General features: G+C 39.9%; 1 protein-coding gene across 1 annotated transcript in view; it reads left to right on the top strand.

Moving 5' to 3' along the window:
- The window catches only part of tenm4 (teneurin transmembrane protein 4), a 188,289-nt gene that overhangs the window by 96,092 nt on the left and 66,807 nt on the right, over positions 1-25,390 (top strand). Inside the window, exons 8-15 of the mRNA XM_060888390.1 lie at positions 796-1,031; positions 7,602-7,766; positions 10,302-10,516; positions 11,250-11,466; positions 16,339-16,440; positions 16,753-16,947; positions 19,014-19,214; positions 23,605-23,790. Coding sequence (XP_060744373.1) covers positions 796-1,031; positions 7,602-7,766; positions 10,302-10,516; positions 11,250-11,466; positions 16,339-16,440; positions 16,753-16,947; positions 19,014-19,214; positions 23,605-23,790 — 1,517 coding nt within the window. The remainder of the gene's footprint in view (positions 1-795; positions 1,032-7,601; positions 7,767-10,301; positions 10,517-11,249; positions 11,467-16,338; positions 16,441-16,752; positions 16,948-19,013; positions 19,215-23,604; positions 23,791-25,390) is intronic.

Here is a 25,390-nt window from a genome sequence, read left to right as displayed (position 1 = left end):
AGGTGAATTAGAAGTCACCGCAGAGGTCCATATTAACGAGGATCCTCCGTGGTCATTCGAGCTGTAAATTAAATTACATATTGATTCACAGATTCAGTGCAGCAAACGCTGGTGGCAGGAAAGTTTTTAACCCCAGTCTAAAAGTGACCAAAGCAACCGGAAAAAGTGACAGCTTTACTGACTATGCAGAGATGCTCAGGACTCTCTAACACAGAAGGGGGAAGCACTTATCACAGGCTGGCCTGAATCTTTTGAATACTCCAGCATTCATTCAGTACTTTGTCTCTGTCGATATCTACAGTACTAACACCATGTATAAATACAGCACATAGGCACTGAATTAATGGCTTCTCCATACATAATGTTACACTGTATTTGGGAAAACATAGATATAAAGGCATGTAATGCTATATAATAACGATTAATAATAAAACAATAGCTATGACAGATTTTGACAGAATAACTTCTTTTGCCGATGTTACACAAGTGCTGATTAGATTTTTTTTCTTTGTTTGTTTCTTTTTTTTTTTATTGTCTTGTTACTAAAGATTTCGTTTCATTTTTTTACCCCTGATATACATCATTTACACACATCACGCTACGTTTACTGGACATATTTAGTACGTACTTACCTTTTCTTTCATCTTTAATCGCTGAATGTGGAAACACAAACGAGTATTCGATGTCTGTAAAGTCATTTCAGGCCAGCTTTAATATTAGACCACATCAACACATGCTGCTGGAATTTTTCTTGTGTGTGAACTTGTGCAATACAGTTTTACTGCACTCTTTTAGACACTTTCTGTTCAAGCCTGGTGGGAGTTCACCGCTGTACTGCACAACATCGCCCGCTTACCCTCTGACCTCCAGCACCGTGTACTCGCCCCCTCCGCGACCTTTACCTCGCAGCACGTTCACCCGACCCGCCTTCAGCCTCAAGAAGCCCTACAAGTACTGCAACTGGAAATGCGCCGCCCTCAGTGCCATCCTCATCTCCATCACACTGGTGTTCCTGCTGGTGTACTTCATCGGTAAGTTCTTCATTCTCTTCTTATATCCAGCTTCATATCCTAGAGACTAGAAATCTGCAATACAAGTTACATGTATTTATGTATGTATGTAGCAGTCTATTAATGAGGGCAGTTCTGACTTGAGGAGCACACTTCCTTTAAATATTTTAACACACAGACATACCAGAGAACATTATGCTGAATGTATTTCATCTTAATAAAGCCAGGAATTTTTACTTTTCCAGTCGGTTAAAATTTTATGTTCTCCCTAGAAATGTTTCAGTCAGACAGACTCTTTCCTAATTAAGATTTTCTTTTAAATAAATAACACCTTGTCATGAAAGCGGTAAGCTTTGTGTAATCCTGAATAGACAATGCTTTCGAATCCTTTGCCACCAAGACAAACAGCGTCTTATCGTGCAGAAGGGAAATGTTTTGCACACGCTCCCTTGTGGTCCCGTACAAACCTGTCTGTTACCTTCTATGCACGGGAAAAAAAAAAATCAGATGCCTTATTTTTAATCACAGCACAAACGCAGAATTTTGCCATCCATCAGACCGAGAGTACGTTGTATATTCAGAGCTCTAACAAAAGGACTTCATCATATGGCTCACATTAACATGTGTATCTGTTTAGCATATAAATTATTTCATTGTTATAAATGCAATCTTAGAAGAGGGGATCTGAAGTAAGATTTTATAAAGAGAAAAAAAAAGCGGAGGAAAAAAAAGCAAGCACAAGGGCACATCAGTACAGCGACGTTGGAATATTTTTCAGAACAATTTCCCATCATCAGAGAGAAAATAGCTTCTGCTGCTTCATCAGTGAGAATAAATATGCATCGTAGCAGAATGATGATTAAAAATAACATAATTTCTACTTCCCTCCTCTGGCTAAATGATAGTAAATCATGATTATCTATTTCTTTTTGCTGTGAAAATTTGCATAAATAAATTTTTTTTTTTATGATAGCAATTTGCCACTGCATTTTGAAACCAGAATGCAAATGTAGAATCTGCAGTTAACAGCAGATTTTACTGCGTAAAATATAAATCCAAGAAGCAGTGACGGGCGAAAGCTGAGCATGAAAGTTGTACGTCTGTGGCCGACTTCGGCTTTGACCTCACCAGGAGCTCTGAGGAGCCCAACAGGCTGATGGGTCCTAATTACTTCTTATAATTACTCAACCCGAAAAATCAAGACCATCTCCCCATGCACCCTTGAGTAAACATGTAGGGAACCTTAGCTCGCCCTGAGAATCGAGAAATTCCAATCAAGAACAAGGGGCCACGTTTAATTAAAAGCTGATGAGAAAATATAGTTAATTTCAAGTGCAATTAATTATGGAGGTCTGTAATTGGAAACTCTAACTGTGTTGTCTAATGAACCCAATTAAATCTTCTGACAGATGTTTAGAGTCATGTGTGTGTGTGTATGTGTGTGTGTGTGTGGTGTTTATGTGGCCATCTTTTTCCCCTTGTATTTATTTTTTTATTATAGTGCACATGAAACGGTTTGTTTAAAAAGGAGGAGTGTGTGGTTTAAAAAGTCAGTAGGCGTGTGCCATTTTCTCAGTGGTGCCATTAAGAAGGTCGTTATGTTCGCCGCATCTGAAGGTCATCAGCTTCCCTCTGTGTTCATTTCTGCTCACGCTGGGTTCTCTTTCTCTCTTAATGCTGAAACTGGCTCGGTTTGAACTCCCACACATTCAAATTCATATTTCAGCTTCGACTTTAGTTCCTGCTTCTAGTCACCTTGCATCAGTCTTCATTTCCTAGTTTGTTTTTGTTTCTAGTGGATTTGGTTGTAGTGCTAGATAAGACACCAATTAACTGTTTATAAGATATAAGCAAACATACGTTTAGTCCCCAGACTCCAGGGTGTGTAATTGTGGGACATCTTGCACAGTAGCCCATTTTGTCTTGTAGAGTTAATATTGCACATAATGGTCAAAAATGGGAACGACAAAAAAACACAAAGAGAGGTTCACTAGGGCACATATCACTGTGCTTCATGGTCACCCTGTCACATGCACATTTTGAGTTTGGAAAGGGGCAGCAGACAGCGACAGTCAGTGTTATCAAGTTATGCCATCTCTAGTTGTAGTTTTCAGTAAAGCTATGATGGAAAAATTGCATATCTGAAAGGTTGACAAACAATGAGGTTGCAGGTTAAGTCTGATGCAGAGCTCTCAAGTGTCATGCATTGAGCTCTCCCGCCACACATTGTATTTCTCACGCAGAAAAACTTACTATTTACCATATATTTAATATGCCGCAGCACCTAAAATGTATCTGTCAGCACCGCTGTCTCTATGGAACCGGACAGGAATCAAGAGCGTTTCCCCTGGAGTTCTTAGTCGAGCCTGACACTTATCAGCCATTCAAAAAAAAAGAGGCTACACAATAGCCAATCAGAAAATATTATTTATTTTTAATATATTTAAATATGATATTTTTATTTTTATATATTATTTTATAATATTTAAAATATGTCACTCTTGCCTGTCTTCAAAACTTGAGATCCCTGCTGATGTGTTTGTTTTTGTAAGGCTATTCGTCTGTGCACTGGCTTTTACACCAGACTAGTTACTGCGTTCAATTCATCCAACTCTTTTCAATTCATCCAACTCTTCTCTCAACTCACACTTACAGTTTACTAGCCTTTAGCATAAACGTGAATGCCTCTATCTTAATTTTCAGGCGTTGTCATCGTTAATTTTGTCCCACCTGACCCAAAAACAAGTTGGTCATGTGTCGCTTCTGAGATGAAATCAAAATTCGATGCAATGAAACGTGGCCGTTTAAAGGAATAAAGTGAGATTGCACTTGCCAGACATAGACCGTCACAAAAAAAGAAAGAAAGACGACTGCAGAGTAATGATTCAGTCTTATCAGATTCTCTTTAGATTCACTCTTAGAGATTTGCTCAAGACCTTTTGAGGTAGTAGCATGTATGCAGACACAAAAAAACTAATCAAGGACACAGTGTACAGGATTTTTCCTCCCCTACTGAGGCAATGACCAACAGCTACTGTCACATGTCTTACTGACTCTATCAGGCTTTGTGCAAGTCGTTTCATGTGTGACACAGACCCCCTGCAAATCTCATCATCATTAGTAATCAATGAATTAATGAGAGCGAAAAAAAAATCTCCTACTTCCCCCTAGTCAGTGGATTTAATTACCTCTAGATAATTACCTCTATCCTTGCAAGTGGGTTCTAGTAATCTTGCCTCTCTTCTCCTTACATCCTTTCACCTTTTTTTAAAGCTTTTATATCAGCTGCCAATGTGCTGATGGCAGTCTGGTCCAATAGGTCATGGCTTCACAGAAAAGTGGCAAAGCCTTTGCACACGCTCCCCTCCTTCAGGAAAGGTGTCAGAGTCATTAGGACGCTAATGAGAGGACAGAGAACTACCTGCATTTGACACATCATCAATTCAAGTGGCTATGAGGAGTTAATAAACCTTATGCTTGCTTATGCCAATGCTAATGCATTGTATGGCAGACGTGTTGTTAGGATATTTTCATGCCAAATCAGTTCCCCATGGCACATATTATCCTTTTTCGTATTTCATGCACGGCCTTGTTCTTGGTTTCTCTCCCGTGCTTTTCTGGAGAACCTGTTGATTCTGGATAAACGGATTCCTTTTAATGCACGAGGGCAGCACTGATGGCACAAACAACCTGTTAATGGGCATTGCTTCCTCTGCCGGACATTCAAAGCAGTTTGCACCAGTGTTCCACTTCCTAATTGGCATGTGTTTCTCTACCTATGCCAATCTAGGAGAAAAAAGCAGAACACAGGTCCAGACTGAGGCTTAAATGCAATGCCATGTAGCCCTAGCAGCCACCTGTCCTTGCAAAAGGCATGCAGATCTTGGATGCCAGTCTTCTTTCATTAAAAACTGCTGACTCTGCTAAAGTTTGGATGAACTAAGGGACATATTTCTTTCATGATCCACTCTTCTGTGTTCAGACCAAGCACGCTGCATCATGCAGATACCAGAAATGGCTTGACGTAAATAATAACGGTGTAGGGGTATGCTTAGAAGGATTGTTCTGGCATAGTCATTTTCCATTAACAGTGAAGAGACTAAGAGAGGATATGTGACAAAACCTACTCTGGAGTGATTGCTTGCATGTTTGGCATGACACACCGGCTTCTTATGCTGTCTGATGTGCTTGTCCAGGACAGTCCTCAAGCATTGACTCAGAGGAGGAAAATGGAACAGGGAGGAAGAGTTGGAAATACAGTGAAAAAGAAAGGAGGAGGCATTCACGCACCACCCAAACTTGACAAATGGTGCCATCTGTCTCTGTGTGTTCACACCCGCCTCTGCCATAATGACTTCAGCCAATGCAGAGGGACCTGATTGTTTGCATTTATATTGTCTCACAAGATATTTTTTGTGCTCATGCGTGTTTACTTCAACACAAAAAAAAAAGAGCGAAGAAATCTGGGTTCGTCGCTGGAATGCTGAGATGCTGTGGAATACATCAGCAAAAGGCACTCAGCAATTTTCCAAATAGCTATTGATTCAGTAAACCAGAGCCGAGAGACTTTCCAGCCTCTATGACATGCTCTATCAAAGGCCTTATTATTTTGGAGACCAGATTTTCATGCAGCTTGTAAATGTAAAGCAGGATGTAGAAGACTAATATGACTGTAATAAATAGATGAGAGGAAACTGGAGAGCCTTTTTTTTTATTCATTTATCACAAAAAGTTTGATCTGTACTCTGTCAGCTCAGTGTTGGAGCCTTTTAACCTGCTAGTTTAAAGCTATTTCTAAAGCCACGGCAAGCAGGATCATTGATTTTACAGTATCTGCGGAGGAGTGAATGAGTGAGAGAGTCACAAATTATTTATTTGAAATAAAAATGTATAAATAAAAGACATTTTTTGGGTAGCCAGTGCTATAACCACTTAATGACACATTATTTATTTGGATTAATTGTTGATGACGTTTTGCTAATACTGGCTAACTACTGCTTTTTGCCCATTAACGGATAAAGATTCTTCAATCTGCGCAAGATTCAGGCACTTTGCGGTTATTATTAGTGTGGTTATACAATAAATTATTCATTATTATATTCTGACCTCGAGTACAAGCACTGGTCAATTACATACTGTAGGTGTATAATTTAAGATAATGGCCACTCTAAAATAGGGTCAAATCAAAATGTTCTTGCATTTGCTTTGTTGTGAAAAACAACAACAAATATCCAGATAAATAGCCTGAAATAATAATAATGTCGTAATGTGCACAGAATACCATGCAATTATACTCTTCAACTATTTTTCTTTCTTTCAGCAAAGCCCTTAGTCGGACGCGTGTACTCCTTACACCGATGTTTTCTTTCATTGTACACTTATATGATTGGAACGGTAGAACGCAACGCAAATTAAGATTGAGTTCAGTATTTTAAGAATTACACCAGCTAAGCGCCCCCCAAAAAAATGCTGTGACATGAAAATAAATCAATTTGTTTCTTTCACCCTTTTTCGAGATAAGATATTTGCCGTCAAGTGAAACCATTACCTGCTCTTTATTTTCAGTGATGTTAAGTAAAATGGAAAGCTTATTTTTGCTGGTGTACATTGTTGAGAGGGAGAGGGTGCAGTACAGGAATGTACTTGGGCACCTTATAGTCTTGTACCAATTATGTGCTGATGAATGGATTCAGGTTTTTAATTTTAAGTGTTAAAAAAGAACACACTCAGGCGTATATCGGTTTGATAACTAAGCCCTACTCCAAGCTGTAATTATAAATCTCTTTACAATAAACAGGTTTGGTTATGTATACCAAACCTAGGAAGAACTTTAATAGTTGATGCTTCTTGTTTGTTTTAATGCTGACCATAGGGTACTGGGTTGTGACACGTTTTTCCAGTAAATCTGGTCACGTCTTTGCTCTTTCTGGTGATCCATCATGGGATGCCACTCTTCCACAATCGTCAGCTCCATTGCTGTTCATCCCAGAGGTTGCTCCTTTTGTTGATTCCGAGCTTCTCTGTATTCTTCCTGCTGACTGGATCATTTCCTTGTCTCCCCTGCTCTGGGGAGTGTGTGAAGGGGAGGGTTATTAGTAAGGTAATTGGGATGAGAAGAATGGTGTTGCCCCAGGGATCCTGTGCTGGTAGTTACAACACTCTTTTTACCCTGCAGGATTAGAGGGCTGTGGGGGTTTACGGCTCTTTTGGCTTTTACCCATGCTTTGTCAGCAAGAAAACTCTATTACCCATTCTCCATCATTCTCGTGAATTCATCCATCACATCTATAAAGAACTTCATAATGAAAGAGAAGGCACCACATCAGGAAAAGTCTGTTTGTAATGTTATGATATGTTTGCCAATATGTCATCCCTCCATACAGTAAACACGGTTTTATTGCATTGTATGGAACTGAACAGTTTTGTAGTCATTGCACTACAGAGAATTTTACAAACAGAAATGCAGAATACTAATAATGGTGAAATAAGCCACTGGATGTTGCTTTCATTTATCATCAGCCACACACTGTTTGAAAGCCCTTACAGAACCTACGCTTGATGCTTTTCCTGACACATGTTGTTCCCTTGCAGCCATGCACCTGTTTGGTTTGAACTGGCACTTACAGCCCATGCAAGGGCAGTTATACCGGCTGGCAGAAGACAACACCAGCAGCTTGTCCATACCTACAGACCTGGGCCTGCCACCCCTCGGCAATACAGGACTGGAGCTCCCAGACCGCAGGGGTAGAGAAGACGGTATGGACATAAAAATAATAAATAGATGAAATTGAAAATCTTTGATCCTTTATCATATTAACATATGGACAATTATTAGCTGTCTCGCAAACTTTATGTGCATGCCTTGCTGAACATTCCAGTTTTTTTTATGTATTATTGATGACTAAATGGTCAGGAGAATATTTCAAGGTGAAGAAAAGTGTAGTTCCTTTGTAAATTAGTCTTTTATGTGCATGTATGTGCTAAAATGTGTGACAACAAATATCCAGATAAATAGCCTGAAATAATAATAATGTCGTAATGTGCACAGAATACCATGCAATTATACTCTTCAACTATTTTTCTTTCTTTCAGCAAAGCCCTTAGTCGGAAGCGTGTACTCCTTACACCGATGTTTTCTTTCATTGTACACTTATATGATTGGAACGGCAGAACGCAACGCAAATTAAGATTGAGTTCAGTATTTTAAGAATTACACCAGCTAAGCGCCCCCCAAAAAAATGCTGTGACATGAAAATAAATCAATTTGTTTCTTTCACCCTTTTTCGAGATAAGATATTTGCCGTCAAGTGAAACCATTACCTGCTCTTTATTTTCAGTGATGTTAAGTAAAATGGAAAGCTTATTTTTGCTGGTGTACATGGTTGAGAGGGAGAGGGTGCAGTACAGGAATGTACTTGGGCACCTTATAGTCTTGTACCAATTATGTGCTGATGAATGGATTCAGGTTTTTAATTTTAAGTGTTAAAAAAGAATGTGTGCATACAGCTTAAATAACTCTGAAGTTCATCTTTTACTCATTCACTTGTTTGCATTCCTGGTATTAGGATAATATTAGGTGAGTAATTGTTAGCTTGCATTTTGTATAGCTTATAGCAATAATGTTTTTCCCTCAGCGGTCCATGAAGCATAAGCAATAATTATTATCGAGGCATTGCTACAGATATTGACATTTTTCAATTATTACAGTATCATAATAATAAAAAGTCAAAAAATGTCAGTACACATTTAAATAATGTTAAATAATGTAAGGATTCTGGTCATAAAACTGTACTGGATTGTGGAATGAAACGGGTTGAAAGCTTGAAGTGCTACTCATTATTAACCATACCTGACCACCGCTAGAAACTTTCTTCACAGCCATCTTTGCTAGCGTCCTTCAGCCAGCACAAATCCAGTCACGCATTCCAAAATATCCAGCTAATTTCTTAGAGGATCCCCACTGATGCAGCTCATCACTGGTCAACATTAATACGTCTTAGGTTTAGATTTTTCAAAGACTTCATCAGATCCAGGATTATTTGTCATCCTGCTTCATGCTGTGACCAGTTTTGGCAGCCATGAGATCTGCATTGTAATCCAGTGAACGTTGCCAGACAAGTTTAAGGGAATTATTTATTCCTGGAGGAAGTGATGGCACTACTTTGGGGGGGATCAGGTATCCAGGGGCTTGAGTGGGATTAGAACTTGTCTTCTGTCCAAAGAAGGCATTCCTTTCCTTTTTTGGGTAAACTAGATTCCAGTTTTCTTGGCAGCTGAAGAAAGTGCGTGCTAACCCCCGTGAGCTGCACAGTAGGGAAAGTTTTACTTTTTCTCTGCTCTCAAAACAGAACAGAGCCCAGATTTAGCTGTTTGATTTGCCAAAAGGTGGAGATCACAGCCATTACCATATAGATGAGTCACAGAGTCATCCTTTTTCATTTAGCAGACAGTGTAGAGAGAGAGAGAGAGAGAGCGACACGCACCAGGCCACTGCTAGCCTGTCTCTATGTGAGTGACGGCTCTAGCTGAAGGGAAATCAATAGGCATGGGTTTGTAATTCTGCCTTACAGAGCACAGTTGTCACCAGAAACACACCCAATCAGTCCAGTGTCATCCCAATGCTATGTGCACTTATTTTCTGATTCAATCTCAGCAATGCTGATATATAAGTACAAGATGTAAACGCCTGTTGAATCCAGATATTCTGTTACTTAAATGATAAGATATCTGGGAAGAAGAAAAAGGGAATTGCCACAGAAATCCACCAGAAAGGCAATTTTCAGTGTGACTACAATTCGAAAGTTGATTAGAGAAGTATTATACAATGTTGTATTGGCGTCGGTGTGTTCACACATGATCCACGGCAGTATACTGCAAGGCAGGAGAGCGAACCTTGTCTCTCCAGATTGAACACGTTGCAAATGACGGTGTTTTTTTGAGAAGCTGCCATCTGGTGTGGCGTGTGGAGTCGCCTGTGGAGCTGACTGCCTCAGAGTCCTCCGGGTTCAGTTTGCAGGCATGTCTGGTTTTGGCGCCATCATTGCGTAAAATTGGCCCATGTACACAGCCAAGCAGATGTTGCCATTTTCCACCGTGGCCCATAAAGAAAGGTGTGGCATGGCAAGTGTGATTTGCTCCCTCATAGAACGGTCATTATGTGTGAATGTGACCGGGCTGTCAGTAAGATTATCAGTGACATGCTGGTCATTTTGTTGGTTCCCTTGACTACCTCCTTTTTAAAAATGTATTATCTAAATCACAGTGGAGGCATTCTGCTGTTTTCTATCACAGGCAAAATGGACAGCTTGTTCCCAGACGACAGCTTCATAGACATGGGCGAGATAGACGTGGGGCGTAAGGTCACACAGCAAATACCACCCGGGATCTTCTGGAGGTCTCAGGTCTTCATCGACCACCCCATGTACCTCAAGTTCAACGTGTCCCTAAGTAAAGATGCCTTGGTAGGGATTTATGGGAGAAGAGGCCTTTCTCCTTCACACACACAGGTGGGTTGTTCAAACAAGGCACTTATAATCCCTTTTGGTTCATTGAGCGGATCAGTGCGAATCCCCTCTCTCTGAGAATGCTAAATTTGTATAAATGTCAGACATTTTTGTCTTTCTAATGAGCATGGAAATCAATGCTTGTTCAATGTACAATTGCTTATTGCTAAATGGTTAGACTTGCACCATGCACACGATGGATGTAACTTCATTTTTTTTTATTTTGCAATGTAGGCTACAATCCATACACAAAGACTGTAAAATCAAACAGATATCTAATTTTTGTATCCAACACCAAGCATTTCTACTTTGCTTTATCGATTTCTATCATAGTTCCAGTGTTATTATGTTACTGGAAATTACTCGAAGGCCTAAATTGATTTTTTTTAAACAATTGGGAAAGGGGAATATATACACAACTTAGATTTCGCTTGTGTGTTTAGTAATCACTAGTGAATTAGAAAAATAAGGATATAGCATATGATTTTTGTTAGCTTTCTATTCAGGTTCTTTTTTTCGCATTAGCACCGTGTTTCTTTTACAGACATCTGCAGAGTAAAGAGCAGACTGCAAACCTCCTCACGAGCAAATATCTCACAGAGACTGATGCATAAGCATTTGCTGTCATTTTGTGTCAGTCCATTGTTGGCTCAACAGTATTTGTGTGTGTTTAAGGGGAGTTGTGTGCCATTCTAATAATTGTCAGCGGTCTCCTTGTCTCTGCCTCTGTCTCCAGTTCGACTTTGTGGAGCTTTTGGATGGAAGGCGACTCCTGGCTCAGGGGGTTCAAAGCCTGGACGGGCCGCCGGCTCTGACTCAGTCACGAAGCCTAGTGCCCCTTGGCAGCCATGACACCGGTTTCATCCAGTACATGGACTCGGGCATCTGGCACCTGGCAGTGTATAATGATGGAAAAGAGACGGAGCAGGTGTCTTTCCTCACCACAGCTATAGGTGAGTAACCCAAGAATGTTGGAGGATTGTTTGGCATATGCAGTAGCTAGTAGAAATGTTCTCTTTAAACAGAAATCCTACTTGCATTGTGATTGAGTACATGAATTCGGAGTTGAGTAAACCTGCTGAATTTCTCCATGTGGTCCGTCGTGTCAGCTTTGAATATTATGAAGTCTAACTCAACTAAATCAAGCTAGTATGGCTAAAATGGAAGCTAAAATTCTCTTATCAGCCTGATGTCTATGTTTCTTGCATTATGTTTAATTCAATGCAGCCTACATTTGAGAAGGAACCAATCCAATTTGAGAGTCAATGTCCTTGCTCAGTGGTTTCCTGTTACTCCTGTGATATGCTCTCACACTAACCTGGAAGATTTTTTTTTACTTAAGTTTACCCATTTACTGTGACTGTGCTAAAATGTTAATCACAGATTAATAACTGCAAAATCATCATTTCATTTTAGTCAGAATCATGCAACCCTTCTGTACAGACTGATAGACTGAGTGGTTCCTCTTATAAGAGATGCATTGATGACAAGAGACAGCTCAAGCTTTTAAATCTGATGTGGATGAGACTCATTAGCTCACACATTCATTTGATGGTCACGATTCCCAGCTCACTCAATTTCTTCATTCACAACAAGCAAAGACACTTTCCCAATCATGGTCCTCAAATATTAAAATTCCCCCCTTAAATAAAGCAGTGAGAGAAATTTACAGGAGCACCCCACTACTTATTAAACCGACCTGCTGCTCTTCAGTTCTGATCAGCATGATCTCAAGCAGACTGAGCCTCTACACAGCAATCAAGATGGATAACAAAGACAGAGAGCTTCACATCAACCGGCTTCTCCTTCAAATGCCAGTTCCTGAAGCTTCCATTAGCATTCAAGTGTCTTCACCAAGGCTGGTTTTGCTTTTTTTGTGTAACCCATTTGAATACAATGCTGCCCCGATTCAAAGCGTCTGATTGCGCAGCCCCTTACCTGCCCCCTGCCTGTGCCATTATTGCTCGTTATAACTTCGAGTTTGCATTCACATTTTGCAGCTGAAAGAATAAAGCTCTCTTTTTAATTCTCCATTTGGTGTTCATGCACGGCACAGCGACCATGCAGGCCGGCTGCCGACATCTGGCCTCCTTCGGTGTAGGCTGTTTGTTCGTTTTGTCCTCTTCCTTGTGTTCGCTAAAAGCGTCTTTGATTGGCATGAGCAGAGAGGTAGGGCGGGGGAGCGCGAGGTGTCGGCTTTCGCGAAGGTGGCAGCTGGGAGCTGTTCTCACATGCTCTTTAATTAAAAGCTCCTGAGCCATGGTCCATCTGTGACAGGCGAGGGGTGGTGCTGTGGGGTGAGTAGAGGGAGGAGCAGAGCAGATCGATGGAAGATGCATGTCCTCAGTTGAAGAGGCACAGCAGACGTGACCCACACAGAGACAGACATCAGCACAGTCTCACACCGGTCACAGATATTTGATACTGTGAGGAGGATTGAGCTGAGGATGGTGAAGGGGAGGGGAGGGGTTTTTGAGTGAAATGCTCTCTGCTTAAAAGGGAGGGCGTCTGATAAACCACCTGAGGTCTTAGCCGCAATCTCTATGGACTGGAGAGAAGATATAGAGCAGGGAGTATTGGCTAGGATTCGATTTGAAGTCAACGTTGATCAGGATTTTTTTTTTTTTGAGAGAGAGAGAGTGAGTGCTGGAGAGGGAAGTGATAAAGTGGGTCAGCTGATGATGTCCTTCAGAACGAAACTAACTGTTCTATTTTTTATTTTTTTCCAGTATCAAAGGGCTTAGATGACTCTCAAGCATTTCAGGATTAAAAGGTCTTTCACATTTACTAATTTAGGAGATGGTTCTGTTGAAGTCATGAAGGAGTTTGAAGTCATTACCTAAATATATGAACTATGCCCATAAAACTTTAAAACGAATAGCGTTTTGTTAAATGTACTTAGATGTCCGTTTCTTATTTGTGGAGTTTTATCAGTAGATATTTATATAATAACTTTTTGTTCCCTAAATGCAGTAGCGCTTCATGTTCAGTAGTGTGGCCTCGCCGATTCCTTGGCTCACACCACAATAAAAATAAATGAACTTTCCTGGAGGAACAGCTCATATTCTGTTCTCATAAATAGTTATTTAAACATGAATCTACACTGGTTTATCAAATTAAATAAAGGAGCCTGTTTTCCTCTCTTTTTCTTTCATTCTTATTGCTCTTCATTCATTACCCGAATTGAAATTCTCGATCCTTTCCACTTTTCGCTAGAAAACGCTCTCATTTGTCTGTCCTTGGGCCATGGTCTCTCGTACAATCTGTCCAAATTCATGCCAATCCGTTCTTAATGGCTAGAACATGCAATGTTAAGGTCGTGCATGTAACATGCTATTCATTGGTCTACAATTCAGTGTTTATTTGATGAATTGATCCATTTTGTCCTTACACTCTGATTAAAAGCATTGTTTACTATAACCTCACTGAATGTCCACATCTGCATGTATGTGCACTTCAGAGGATCAGATTCTGATGTGTACATTTGGTTTTAATCCAGTGACACAAAAATCTTCTAGGACAGTTCACAATGCTGAGTTCCCATTGTTAAATGTCATTGAAAATTTTAGTACTACCAAAAAACAAGATGTTTTCTGACAAGGCGCAAGAAAGTCATGACAGGCAAATGGCTTGATGTGAAAGTGTATGGTGGGTTTTTTTGCCATATTTACTGACATCTTTTACTTTTCACACCTTCATGTGTACTCATTTCTGTGCATTCTGTGCATTTATCAGGCAAAACCTTTGGAAATGGTGATCCAATGTAGAATCCAGTACTGGGTTTAACAATAGTAGCTTGCAAGATAGTGACTTGCTTTGCACTATTTTCACAATATGTGATCGGTCATTTGCAACGTCCGTCAAATAACTGCTTCCTAGGAAAGCCAGGTTAAGTGAAGTAAACTAGCAAATCAACAGCGATAGCTAGCTGTCTGGCTTGTGAGACTGTTAGCGAGCCAGAGAGCCATTCAGGAAAAGAGCGTTTTTATTGATTCTGAATAAAACATGAAGGCACTGCATTGTTTCAGATCAGAGGTCACATCATGTGATACATGATTGCATAAAAGTATGTAATTCTCTTGATACAGCTTGGCGTTGGCAGATTGGCACCAAAAGCCTTCCCTCTGACACCTTTCTACTGAAGACAGAGCTAGACAAAACTCGCCGGAGGAGTCAAATGTGCATAATTGTATTTCTTGGATACATTTCAAACGGCAATTTAGTGACGCTTCACATCTCTGTATGCATCCTATTATACACTCGAAAACACTAAACTCCCCGGGTTCCACAGGTTTCTGAAAACAGCCAGTGACTTCTAGTGAGAACTCAGTCATGGAGATCATCAAACCCTCCAACACCAAAGTTTTGATGGGACACAACAATGGATTGGCAGCTTTATCACCTCTTCTTCTTGCATCATTCCACTGAAAGTGTGTCTGATGAATGTACAAAATGCCTGTCTTTAACACCTTTCTCCCACCACAGTTCTTTATCTTCTCCTATTGCATCCTTTCTGGTGATTGACTCTCCTGAGGAAGGACAGAGGACTGTGAGGAGGTTCGCATATGCCCTCCTTTGTTCCGCAAAAAAAAGCAGTTGTTCAGGTCAATTATGGCTCAAGGAGTGCCAGCAGCCCCGGGGGCTTGGAGAGAGGACATATTATTCCTTGCCATTTTGTGTTTAATTCACTGCCTAGTCTGGTTTTTGAATTCCAGCCACTGCTGGAATTGTGAAGTGCTCTGCTCGGTAGAACACTAATGCAATGTGGAGAATGTATAGAATAACCTCCAGATCACAGGGGATATGTGGTGATGGCAATTTGGGCATGAATAGTTTAGTGTGTGTGTGTGTGTGTGTGTGTGTGTGTGTGTGTGTGTGTGTGTGTGTGTGTGTGTGTCTGTGTGTGTTTACTACAAAAACATTGCTAGTGTTTGTGTTGAACTCAAATTGAAGCACATTATTTCTCCAGTTGGCTTTTTCTCTATCCCAGACATTACAAACATTAGAAGCAGTTGTTTTCTTCTTTTTTGGACTGGTGGACGTCTTTAACTATTATTATTATAATCAAAACCTTAGATATAAGTGAAAATGTACAGTCTAAATATTACGCTCAAGGCCCAGCCTTTTCAACATGCTTATTATGGCCTTTATTCTTTAATAATAAATGCTATTATGTTCTTGTCAGTTTAACATGCAATTTATGTTTCCTTCAATTTTTCTTCTCTACAATGATATTAGAAAAACAGATGATTAAAACATTGAAATTGAAGCCTTTTATATATTTTGAAGTTTGATGGTATGTACGATGGGTTAGTATGCACAAATAAGAACAACTGCTGCTGGTGTAATGTGCAGTAGAGTGCAAGAAGGGATGTTCCATGTCTTTATCTTGTATTTTTATCTTTTTATCTTTTTATTTATTTATTTATTTATTTATTTATTTATTTATTTAATTATTTATTTATTTATTTATTTATTTATTCGCATATACAGTAGAACTTTTAACAATGGACATTGTCTCAAAGCAGCTTTACAGAACAGTATCTGTGTATATACACAAACATCTATATGGGTTAAAAAAAAAAATCGACTGACCATCCTAATTTTAAAGAGCAGTTTATCTACAACTTTGCTCAGGAGAATGAAAACTACATCTAATTTGTTTGAGTTTGTTTGAGAAGACTTAGCTTTAGATTGAGGATTAACTATATATTGAAAAGAAAATTAGAAAAAGCCTTTCTGCAGACAGAAATGTATTTCTAAAAAATATTGATGGATGTTGTGAGCTGCTCTGACAGACAGTGTTGTGTGTGATTTGGTTTTAGACTCGATAGATGACTGTCCCAGTAACTGTTTTGGTAATGGAGACTGCATCGCTGGAACCTGCCACTGTTTTTTGGGCTTCAGAGGACCAGACTGCAGCAGGGGTAAGAAACCTCCCTGTCTGTCGGCCTATTGTTTTTTTATCTGTCCATCTTTCTCTGTCCATCTCTTTCTCATGCTCTCTCACACTCTAAGACTGTATATTTGTCTGTTTCTACTGTGACTCATTAAATATTTGCACTATAGAAGGTTGTATAGTGCCTTCTATCATAGAGATAATGTTTTAATTTTCGTTTACATTAAAAAATATGAAGGCAACATCAAATAATCTCCAATGTGTTAAACAGATGTTTCCTTCTGGAAGCTGGTCTATTTTTTGCTTTTTAGAAATGTATTTGTGTTTGTTCTCCTCGCAGCATCCTGTCCAGTTCTTTGTAGTGGAAATGGTCAGTACCTAAAAGGACGCTGCATGTGCCACAGTGGTTGGAAAGGGCCGGAGTGTGACGTTCCCACCAATCAGTGCGTCGACGTGACCTGCAGTGGACACGGGACGTGTATTGTGGGGACCTGCATTTGCAATCCAGGCTACAAAGGAGAGAACTGTGAGGAAGGTAAGAGCATCCTGATGATCAGTGTGAGCTGTTTTTGTATTTCATGCCAAAATGTCCTCTTTTTTTCCGGAGCCATAAACACTGTAAGAAGACCAGGTTCATTGTCGGACCAAGTTGAAAAAGGATTTCAGTAGTGAATTGCTGTTGAAGGTATCATTTAGTTTCATGTCATTCTCTTGTTAGTTCTCAGGAGAATTCACTCCCTTACAGCACCCAGCATGAGGCTTACAGTACCTGATTGCAGCAACCTGCCGAGCAGCACACAAGTGTTTCTCTCTTTCTGCTAGTCAAATGCACACAGCTATAATTTAGAGAAAGCCTCTGGCCTCCGGTAAGCTTATGGAACTTTTTCAGGACCAGTCCGACCCTGTTCCTGAATATTTTAGTCCCCACAGTTTTTGGAGTCAAGCCCAGTAGTGATATTTCTCTGATAAGCTGGTGAAGCTTCTCTGGCCTCATTTCTCTTTCATATATTATGGATGTTTTGGAGGTCTTTATGACAATCCATTACACCAAACAATCCCTTTTCTTCTGTGAAATCCAATAAGTTTTTCACACAGGCAAATTGTGACTTTAATCTTTGAATGGTGTCCCAGTGGCCTGGCAGAGGGGCCCAGAGCAAGGCGCTGAGAGATAAGATTGCGCTTGCCCATTGTGTTTGGCACCATTTGACAGCTCTCATTTTAAGATGAAAAATAGAGCAGTTGATTTTGATAAATGCGGGGTTTGACACCTCTGATCCCCACCACACATTCTATTTTGGGTCACACAGTTTGCAGGCAGAAGGAGAGAATAGGACTGCTGGCCCTTTAAGAGTCCTACCTTTCTTCCATGCGACCTTCAGGCAGCGATGATTAATTGCCAGGAGAGTAGCTCCTGTCAGTTAGCCTATGATCTCAGCCTTGCGCCCAAGCCATCTGCTAGGAGGCCATAGCTGCAGTTCGTCTATAAAGGCCTTCCCCGTCCTTTTATGTTGTGAAAGAGTGATGCCTCCATGCTGCAGGCCTCTCCTCCGTCTCCATATGGGTTCCCATACATTGTACTGTACATTCTCCACCTGTGAAATCTAATTTCTTGTTGTTGTTATCATTTTCGAATTGTTTTTTTTTTATCTCATGGTTCTTGTCCCCTCGTTAACCAAGGCCACATTTACCAGCTTTCTCTAGGTCTCTTGTATTCATTAAACAACCATTAGCCATCATTAGTATGTGGCTGAAGAGACTTGTTTTTTGTGACTGAAGAGACTTGTTTTTTGTGACTGAAGAGACTTATTTTTTGTGACTGAAGAGACTTGCTATTGTTTTTTTTTTGTTTTTTGTTTTTGCTTTTTCTTTTTTTTTTTAATTTAATTTAATTTTTTTTTTATTTTATTTTTGTTTTTTTGCATTTTTGTCCCAGAGGTTGAATAATTGATGTATCAAGAGTCAAATGTCAGGCAGGGGATTATGGTCAAATAAAGAGCAGCAACTGTGTGAGGATAAGAGTGTGGTATTCTTTTTTTTGCCCACCAGGCTTGAGCCATGCGACAGACACCTTGTTTGCATTCCATACTGCTTTTGGTTTTTTGGGTTCAGCTGTGTGCAGAGGGGGGTGCATGTCCAGTGCTGCTTTTCAATTTATCCCAGCATGCATTGGCTACAGCCTCCCTCCTTGGCAATGGGAGAAAATCTCATTACCGAGAGAGAAAGAAAGAGAGAGAGAGATACTCCATCTGGTGGCATGAGCAATGTCTATAGAGGTGGCTGTTTTATTTGCCAGTTTTAAAATATCTTTCCTGTCCAGATGCAAGGAATATTTGCTGGGAATATGGAGAGGTTCATATACAAGAGGTTCCCAGAGGACAATCTTGGAAAATCTACCAAGTACATTATTGCAAAAGCACAGAAAGTGTAATTTTAAGAATTGAATTTGTATTTGTCAAAGACAAATAGTAACTTTAGCTCCTTTTTTTTTTCTTTTGAGCTTTCTCCACATGCCTCTGTGTTCCTGTTCTACACTGAGATGTCTGTTTAATTTAGCTCAGGCTGCCTTTTCTGACTCAAACGGTTGTCTATTATTCTTCGCAGTGGACTGCATGGACCCCACATGCTCAGGCCGTGGTGTGTGTGTTCGTGGCGAGTGCCACTGCTTTGTGGGTTGGGGAGGCTCAGGATGCGAGAGTCCACGGGCATCCTGCATGGACCAGTGCTCAGGTCACGGAGCCTTCCTGGCAGAGACAGGCACCTGCAACTGTGACCCTAACTGGACCGGGCATGACTGCTCAACAGGTCAGTACTGTTACAAATAAGGGGAAAACCTTCATTCATCTAAAGCAGTGGTAGGCAATGTTAATCAAACCTGAGGATTAGACTGTTGATGGAGTTACCTTCTGTGATCCTTTAGAAATCAGGCCAGTTTCAAAGCAGTTTTTACACTTCTGTTGTAACTATTGCTTAACCCACAAAAACCTTAATATGGAATATTGGACATTTTCCACCACTTTGTACTCAGAAACTGAGAAAGTAAACCAAAGACATTTGCATTGGTAATACAGGCAAATAATGGTAAAGTGGCGAATGTTATTTGTACCAAAAATCACAATGCCATGATTGAACTTATATTTAGTGATACATCAATGTGATCATATCTTTGATCATACGTGTGACGCAAACATGGAATACGGGAAAGGAATTTTGTTTGAATCTTACTCATGTTGTCAATTTATACCTATCCGGATGTGAGAGATTTTTCATGGAGTAAAGTGGTGAAGACAAATGCAGACACTTCCAAAATGTGGCGAGGACACGACTCCAGTATTGTTAGTTTTCCCTGTAATAACTGGTCACTCTCTGCCAGTGACGACTAGCTCATGCTGTTCAAACTAATCTTATAAACCTAGAGATCTCTGTGCTGCTTCTTAAGGTGTCTCTAGCAAGTATTGGTTTTACATAAAGGTAAACATGCCTTAGTGAAACAAAAAGCAGCAGGCTGTCCCCAATCTTACCCGTTTACCTGTTGCCATGGGAGCAGTCACTTCCTCTCTTCCTGGGGGTGTTAGAGCATAATTGCACACTAACAGTAATTTGTCTTGTGGTTCACCATTTGCGTTATTCAGAGAAATCTCAAGAGCAACTTTTGGGCCTGTTATTTTTCAGTTGATTGCTCCTAATTCTGAGCAAATGATTGCTTCTGTATTTCTGTATTCTAAGGAAGGTCTTTTTTACTAATCTCTCAGATTCTCATAGAGAGACCATTTTTGTTGGTTCTTTATGGTTTTCAGTTAAAATTTAGTTACAGCTCTATGCTTTGCTAGGCTGCTGTAACCTGAACATTTCTCTTACAGCTCCAATAAATTATCCAGTTGTCTACCTGAAATTGGAGTGCAGACTTTCTCTGCTAGGTTGAGCCATTTTTTTCTCCATATTGTTATGTTCAGAGTGGTAAAGTGTCTGTCAGTTGTAGGAGAGACTATAGTAGATTTTGATTCAGTATATATTTGGCTTGCTGCTTCATCCATGTGGTGAAGCTGCTGGAACAGAGTTGAGTTCTGTGTAGATACTGTGCTATAGTCAGAGTTTCTCTCTGTAAGCAGTACTTACTGCCAGCAAGAGAGTGCAAACTGCCTCTAAGTTTTCAGAAGTCTACAGACTCTAACCACCCAGTGCTGACACCTTTGTTTGTTTCTGATTTATATATTTATCGTGAGCTGAAATGATTTCCTCACATAATTAAATTCTCTGCAATTTAGACATGAAAAGCCTATTACTTTTTTTTTTAGAAATCCAATTTATTTGAGGCCTTGGTTTTTAGTGAACTGCCCCTCTGTTGGGCTTAAAGAGATGATACAAGCAAAAATCAGTCTTCTTTTCCAAAGTGTCGAAACACAACGATCTGTGACTGTGAATTTCCCCTACTAATGCCAAGCTGACAGTCTGACCTATTAGGTAATCCTGTGGATTTGCTGGAAAATAGGCATTTTAAAGGCTGGCTTCTCAAGCAGAAGGGCTGGTGCCGTAAATTATGACTAGCTTGCAGAGCTTGTGAAGCGCGCCAGAGTTAAAATGGCGGAGTGTCTGCTCACGGAGAATGTTTACCTCAGGCCAGAGAACTCGGGCATAAATCCAAGTCATCGTACAAAGCCAAAGTGCATTTCACGTGTGTTAGCAGAGAGGAGAGACCTTTAATTATCTAAGTGTCATAAAATCACAAATGTGATGGATGAAAATGAATTTTAGAAAGAAAAATAAAGCATGGTAATCTAAACAAACAAGCAGATATGTGTTGGGTTCACGATGTGCAAACACACTAATCCTAGTCAAATCCAAAGAGCAAAGTATTAAAAAACACCAAAACCAGAACGACCCAACCGAATGTAACAAGGCTGTGTAAAGTCACAGGCAATAAACCCAGCGCCAGACTTTGCAGATGGCCCTGTTTATGTGCTTTATATACAGGTAGGTGAGTACGCATTGAGTTGCAGATGCGAGGTGATCAGACGTCTGGTGACCTTGACTATGGATAGCTAGAGAGAGTCGTGTGCATGTTTTTCCATTCACACGACACTAAATCAGAGCAGTGAGAATTATTTCTTTGCGAGGTCATTTTTCTTAATTTATAGTTATATTTTCTCTGTCAGATATTTGATAAGGATACAGGATCATTTACAGTAAAAGATATACACAGTAAGATCAGGAATGCGTCTATGTAAAGTTTTATGAAACTCTACAGGAAGTAGTTGAAAGCATGCTGAAGCAGCCATTGTAGCTCATACCCTCGATTATTTACGCTATTTATTTAGTACTTCCATAGCAGTATTAAAAAAACATGACATAATACTAACACACCAAACACCAAAAACACTTCAAAATACATTGCATATTGATTTCCGAGAGCATTATATGAACATCATTTTTTAGCAAACCAATGGCTTTCAAATCTCTTATAAAGAAAGTTCAAGAAGTTCGTTCTAATTATGTTCTAAAGAAAATACAGCTGAAAATCCCTCTTCCTTAATGGCATTACACAACCACCGGTGTTAACAGCGCCTCTCAACCTGTTTGTGATTTTACATTCAAATTCTCTAAGAACTGGAGGAGCAAATCCATTTAGGATTGAAAAAAACACTACATTTAAGAATTTCATTGCCTTCTCCCAGCTCAAAACTACCTGACAAAAATACTTGAAAGCTGAAGCATTACGACGACAATGTCGATATGCTAGAGACATGTTTCTTTTTTGAGAAGTACAGTCCTGTGTCGTTAATGCCTTTTAAGAAAGATGAGGATCTGCGTCACTGAGATGTTCTCTATTATCGCAGAAATGTCTCTCCAAGATTAATAAAACGACTTATTTCTGTGCATGAGAACACGATAGAAATAGAGAGAGTGAGGTGCCGGAAAAACAAGGTAGGAAGAAATCCAGCCTCTTATTTGGATTTCCTGCGTGGTATGTAGTTGTTAGTCAGCAAGCAGGAAGGTGTCTCCTAGACAACCTGGAGCGGCTTTGAACAAATGCTGTTACGACACCTCTAATTGAAATGTAACACGCACAATTAAGGTCATTTACATCATTTAACAAAGACCCAATGCTTTAAAAAGGTTTTTTAAACTAGTTGTTTTTTTCTCAAAGGATTTCTGGCTTAACTTGAAAAACTGAACTTGATTCACAAATGTCTTACACAATGCTTACACCATGGCACTGCTGAGGATGTAACTGCCTCATAAATACACAGCTTTTACCATATTTCCAGTACCCTGTGACAAATGGTGCATGACGTTGGCTAATCAGACCGAAATGCTTGGTTATTAAAGCTCCCTGTGTGTGTCAACACTTTTGCACGCAAGAACTGCATTTTTATTTATTTATTTATTTGTTTGTTTGTTTTTTATTATTTTTTTTTTTTATTACACGCAATCTAATTCACAGTATGACCTCACTTTCCATTGCATAGCAATTTTTCTACCTTTTTGTCTGAAACCTGGCAGACTAAGAAAATCAACCTTGGCTATGAAAGGTTATCTAGCAGTACCAGTGATGTGTTACACTTCTGTATTGCCTCGTCTCTGTCGCTTTACCCCACATGGCTGCTCCGGCGTCCCCTGTGCTCCAGGAGGCAGAAGAGGGCATTTGATTTGTAAACACTCAGATGGCAGGTTTTTTAATGCAGGTTCTGTTTGAGCGTGTTGAACATTCCCCATCTGGTCCTGCTCTCCTTCGCTGACTCGCTGACTCGCCTGCAGTGCAGTTTTTTTTATTTATTTATTTTTGTTGTTTTTTTTTTTTACTATGGCAATACACTGTCTTGTGTCAGCCTTCATATCATGGCAAAGCAGGATTTAATAAAGGCTGACATGTTGCCATTTCCATAGAAAATCTAAATTGGATTCTCACTTTTTCTGTTTTGCCACAAAAGTTCGAGGAGCGCTGGGACAATCGGACTGTGTTCCTGCCTCCTTCCTTCCTTTTGAGGCAAACTTATTAGATTTGTTTTGCCTCAAGAGAATCCTCTCCTCTCTTATGAGGCGAGAGAATTCCTTTTCAAGAGCTATCAAACAAGCTAGTGGAGCATGTCCATCTGATCTCTGACTATAACTTCTGGATTTGTGTTCTAATACCCCCCCTCTGTGTCTTTCCTGTCCCCTTCTCTTTCTCCCTCCCTCCCTCCTTTCACTCCAACAGAGCTTTGTGCGTCGGACTGTGGAGGCCACGGCATCTGCGTGGCGGGCGGTTGCCGCTGTGAGGAGGGTTGGATGGGTGCCGTGTGTGATCAGAGGGCATGCCACCCTCGCTGCAGCGAACATGGCACCTGCAAGGACGGCAAGTGTGAATGCAGCCCAGGCTGGAATGGAGAGCACTGCACTATCGGTACGGTGACCGGGGTGGGGTTGTGCTGCCGTGTGTTTCTGAATGTGTGTGAATGATAGCGAGAGAGAGAGCGCGAGAGAGAGAGAGAGAGAAAGAGAGAGACAGAGGGTTGGGTCATGTATGGGGGGTCACTAGAAAGGGAGAAGCATGCGTAATTGAATTTGTGTAACTCGGCATAGCATGAAGAGGTTTGCTCAAGGATCTGAAGCTTGACTTCATGCATTTTAATGTGAAAATATGCTAAGGTGTCTTTTCATTTCCACTCATCCTTTGCCTCATCCTTTTATTTTTCTATCCTCCCACATTACCGTCGCCTTTTGATTTGGTGATGTGAAATACAAACATTTGCATCGTCTCCAGCAGCACAGTCACTGGGAAGACACTCTTTTTTTAGTGGGGTGCTTGACTGAGAAAACAAATCAAATGGAAAGCTTTTATTTACTTAGAAAGCTCACGATTTAAAACAACTCTTTTATTCCAAATCTCATATTAACTGTATTTGATTAAAACTGCCAAAAAAATGACTCAGTTGAGGACACAACGCTTTTCGTTATTATTTGAACTTTTTGTTTTTTCTTTACTCAACATCATGAGAGAAACTTTTACTTTTTACTTTTACTTAAACTTCCGTTAACCCAATACAACCAAAATTCATCCAGTCATTTCAAATGACTGGTAAAAGCATAAAAGATTTATGGGATTAACGGGAAGCTCGCACTCTGTCTTGAAGCCAGTTTAGATTTAAGAGCTAGTTTCTACTAAACACTGCTAAATGTTAACACAAACACTGGATTTGAATGATGTCATTCTCATTGTCATCACAGACTACAGCAGTGTTTAGTGGAACTGTCCTTTTTTTTTAAAATCAAAGTCTTGCTTTTAGTAATGTTCTACGAGACTTAGCATAGTAACATGCTAGTGAATAAACCACACAATTTTTGTGCACAATTCAACAGAACTACATAGATAATGCATATTTGAGGCCAAATTGATCCTCGGGCACAATCAAAAATCGGACATTCCTTTTCTTACTTATCCCATTCAGAACTGGACTTGGATGATCCAATCCCAAGTGTACAATAAAACAATGATCTCAGACTCTTCAGACTATATGAGTAGATTCAAATTACATTTAAAAACGCCTGTGTTGCTCTTTAACTAAATAAAGCCTTTAAAGCTTTTAATTGTGCTGCGATGTAAAAAAAATAAAATAAATAGAAAAACAAATGTCTAATAATGTGCTATGCTACATAACTCACCTTTCAACAAAATTAACTAGTGTTATTAGTAAATTAGTGCATATGTGCAGTGAAGTACTGTATGAGCAGTCAGTTCCACTGGTGAATATACAAAGTGGGAATCTGGCATATGATACATTTGGAAACTTTCCAATTTTGAATTTAATGCGTTTTTAATGCTTTTAACTCATCTTCAATAATGCACTGCAGATAAATCCATAGCACTGACTATAATAGCAAGCATAATGAAGAGCAATGGCCCTTAGTTAGAAATGCACAATATTTATATGATTATATAAGTGAGAATTAGTAAATCCGGTCTGGGGTCTGCTCACTTTGTGTTTGCTGAGCGGATTCTCATT

Source organism: Tachysurus vachellii, chromosome 15 (genome assembly GCF_030014155.1).
Source record: "Tachysurus vachellii isolate PV-2020 chromosome 15, HZAU_Pvac_v1, whole genome shotgun sequence".
Taxonomy (NCBI): Eukaryota; Metazoa; Chordata; class Actinopteri; order Siluriformes; family Bagridae; genus Tachysurus; species Tachysurus vachellii.
This window is presented reverse-complemented; position numbering and strand designations above follow the sequence as displayed.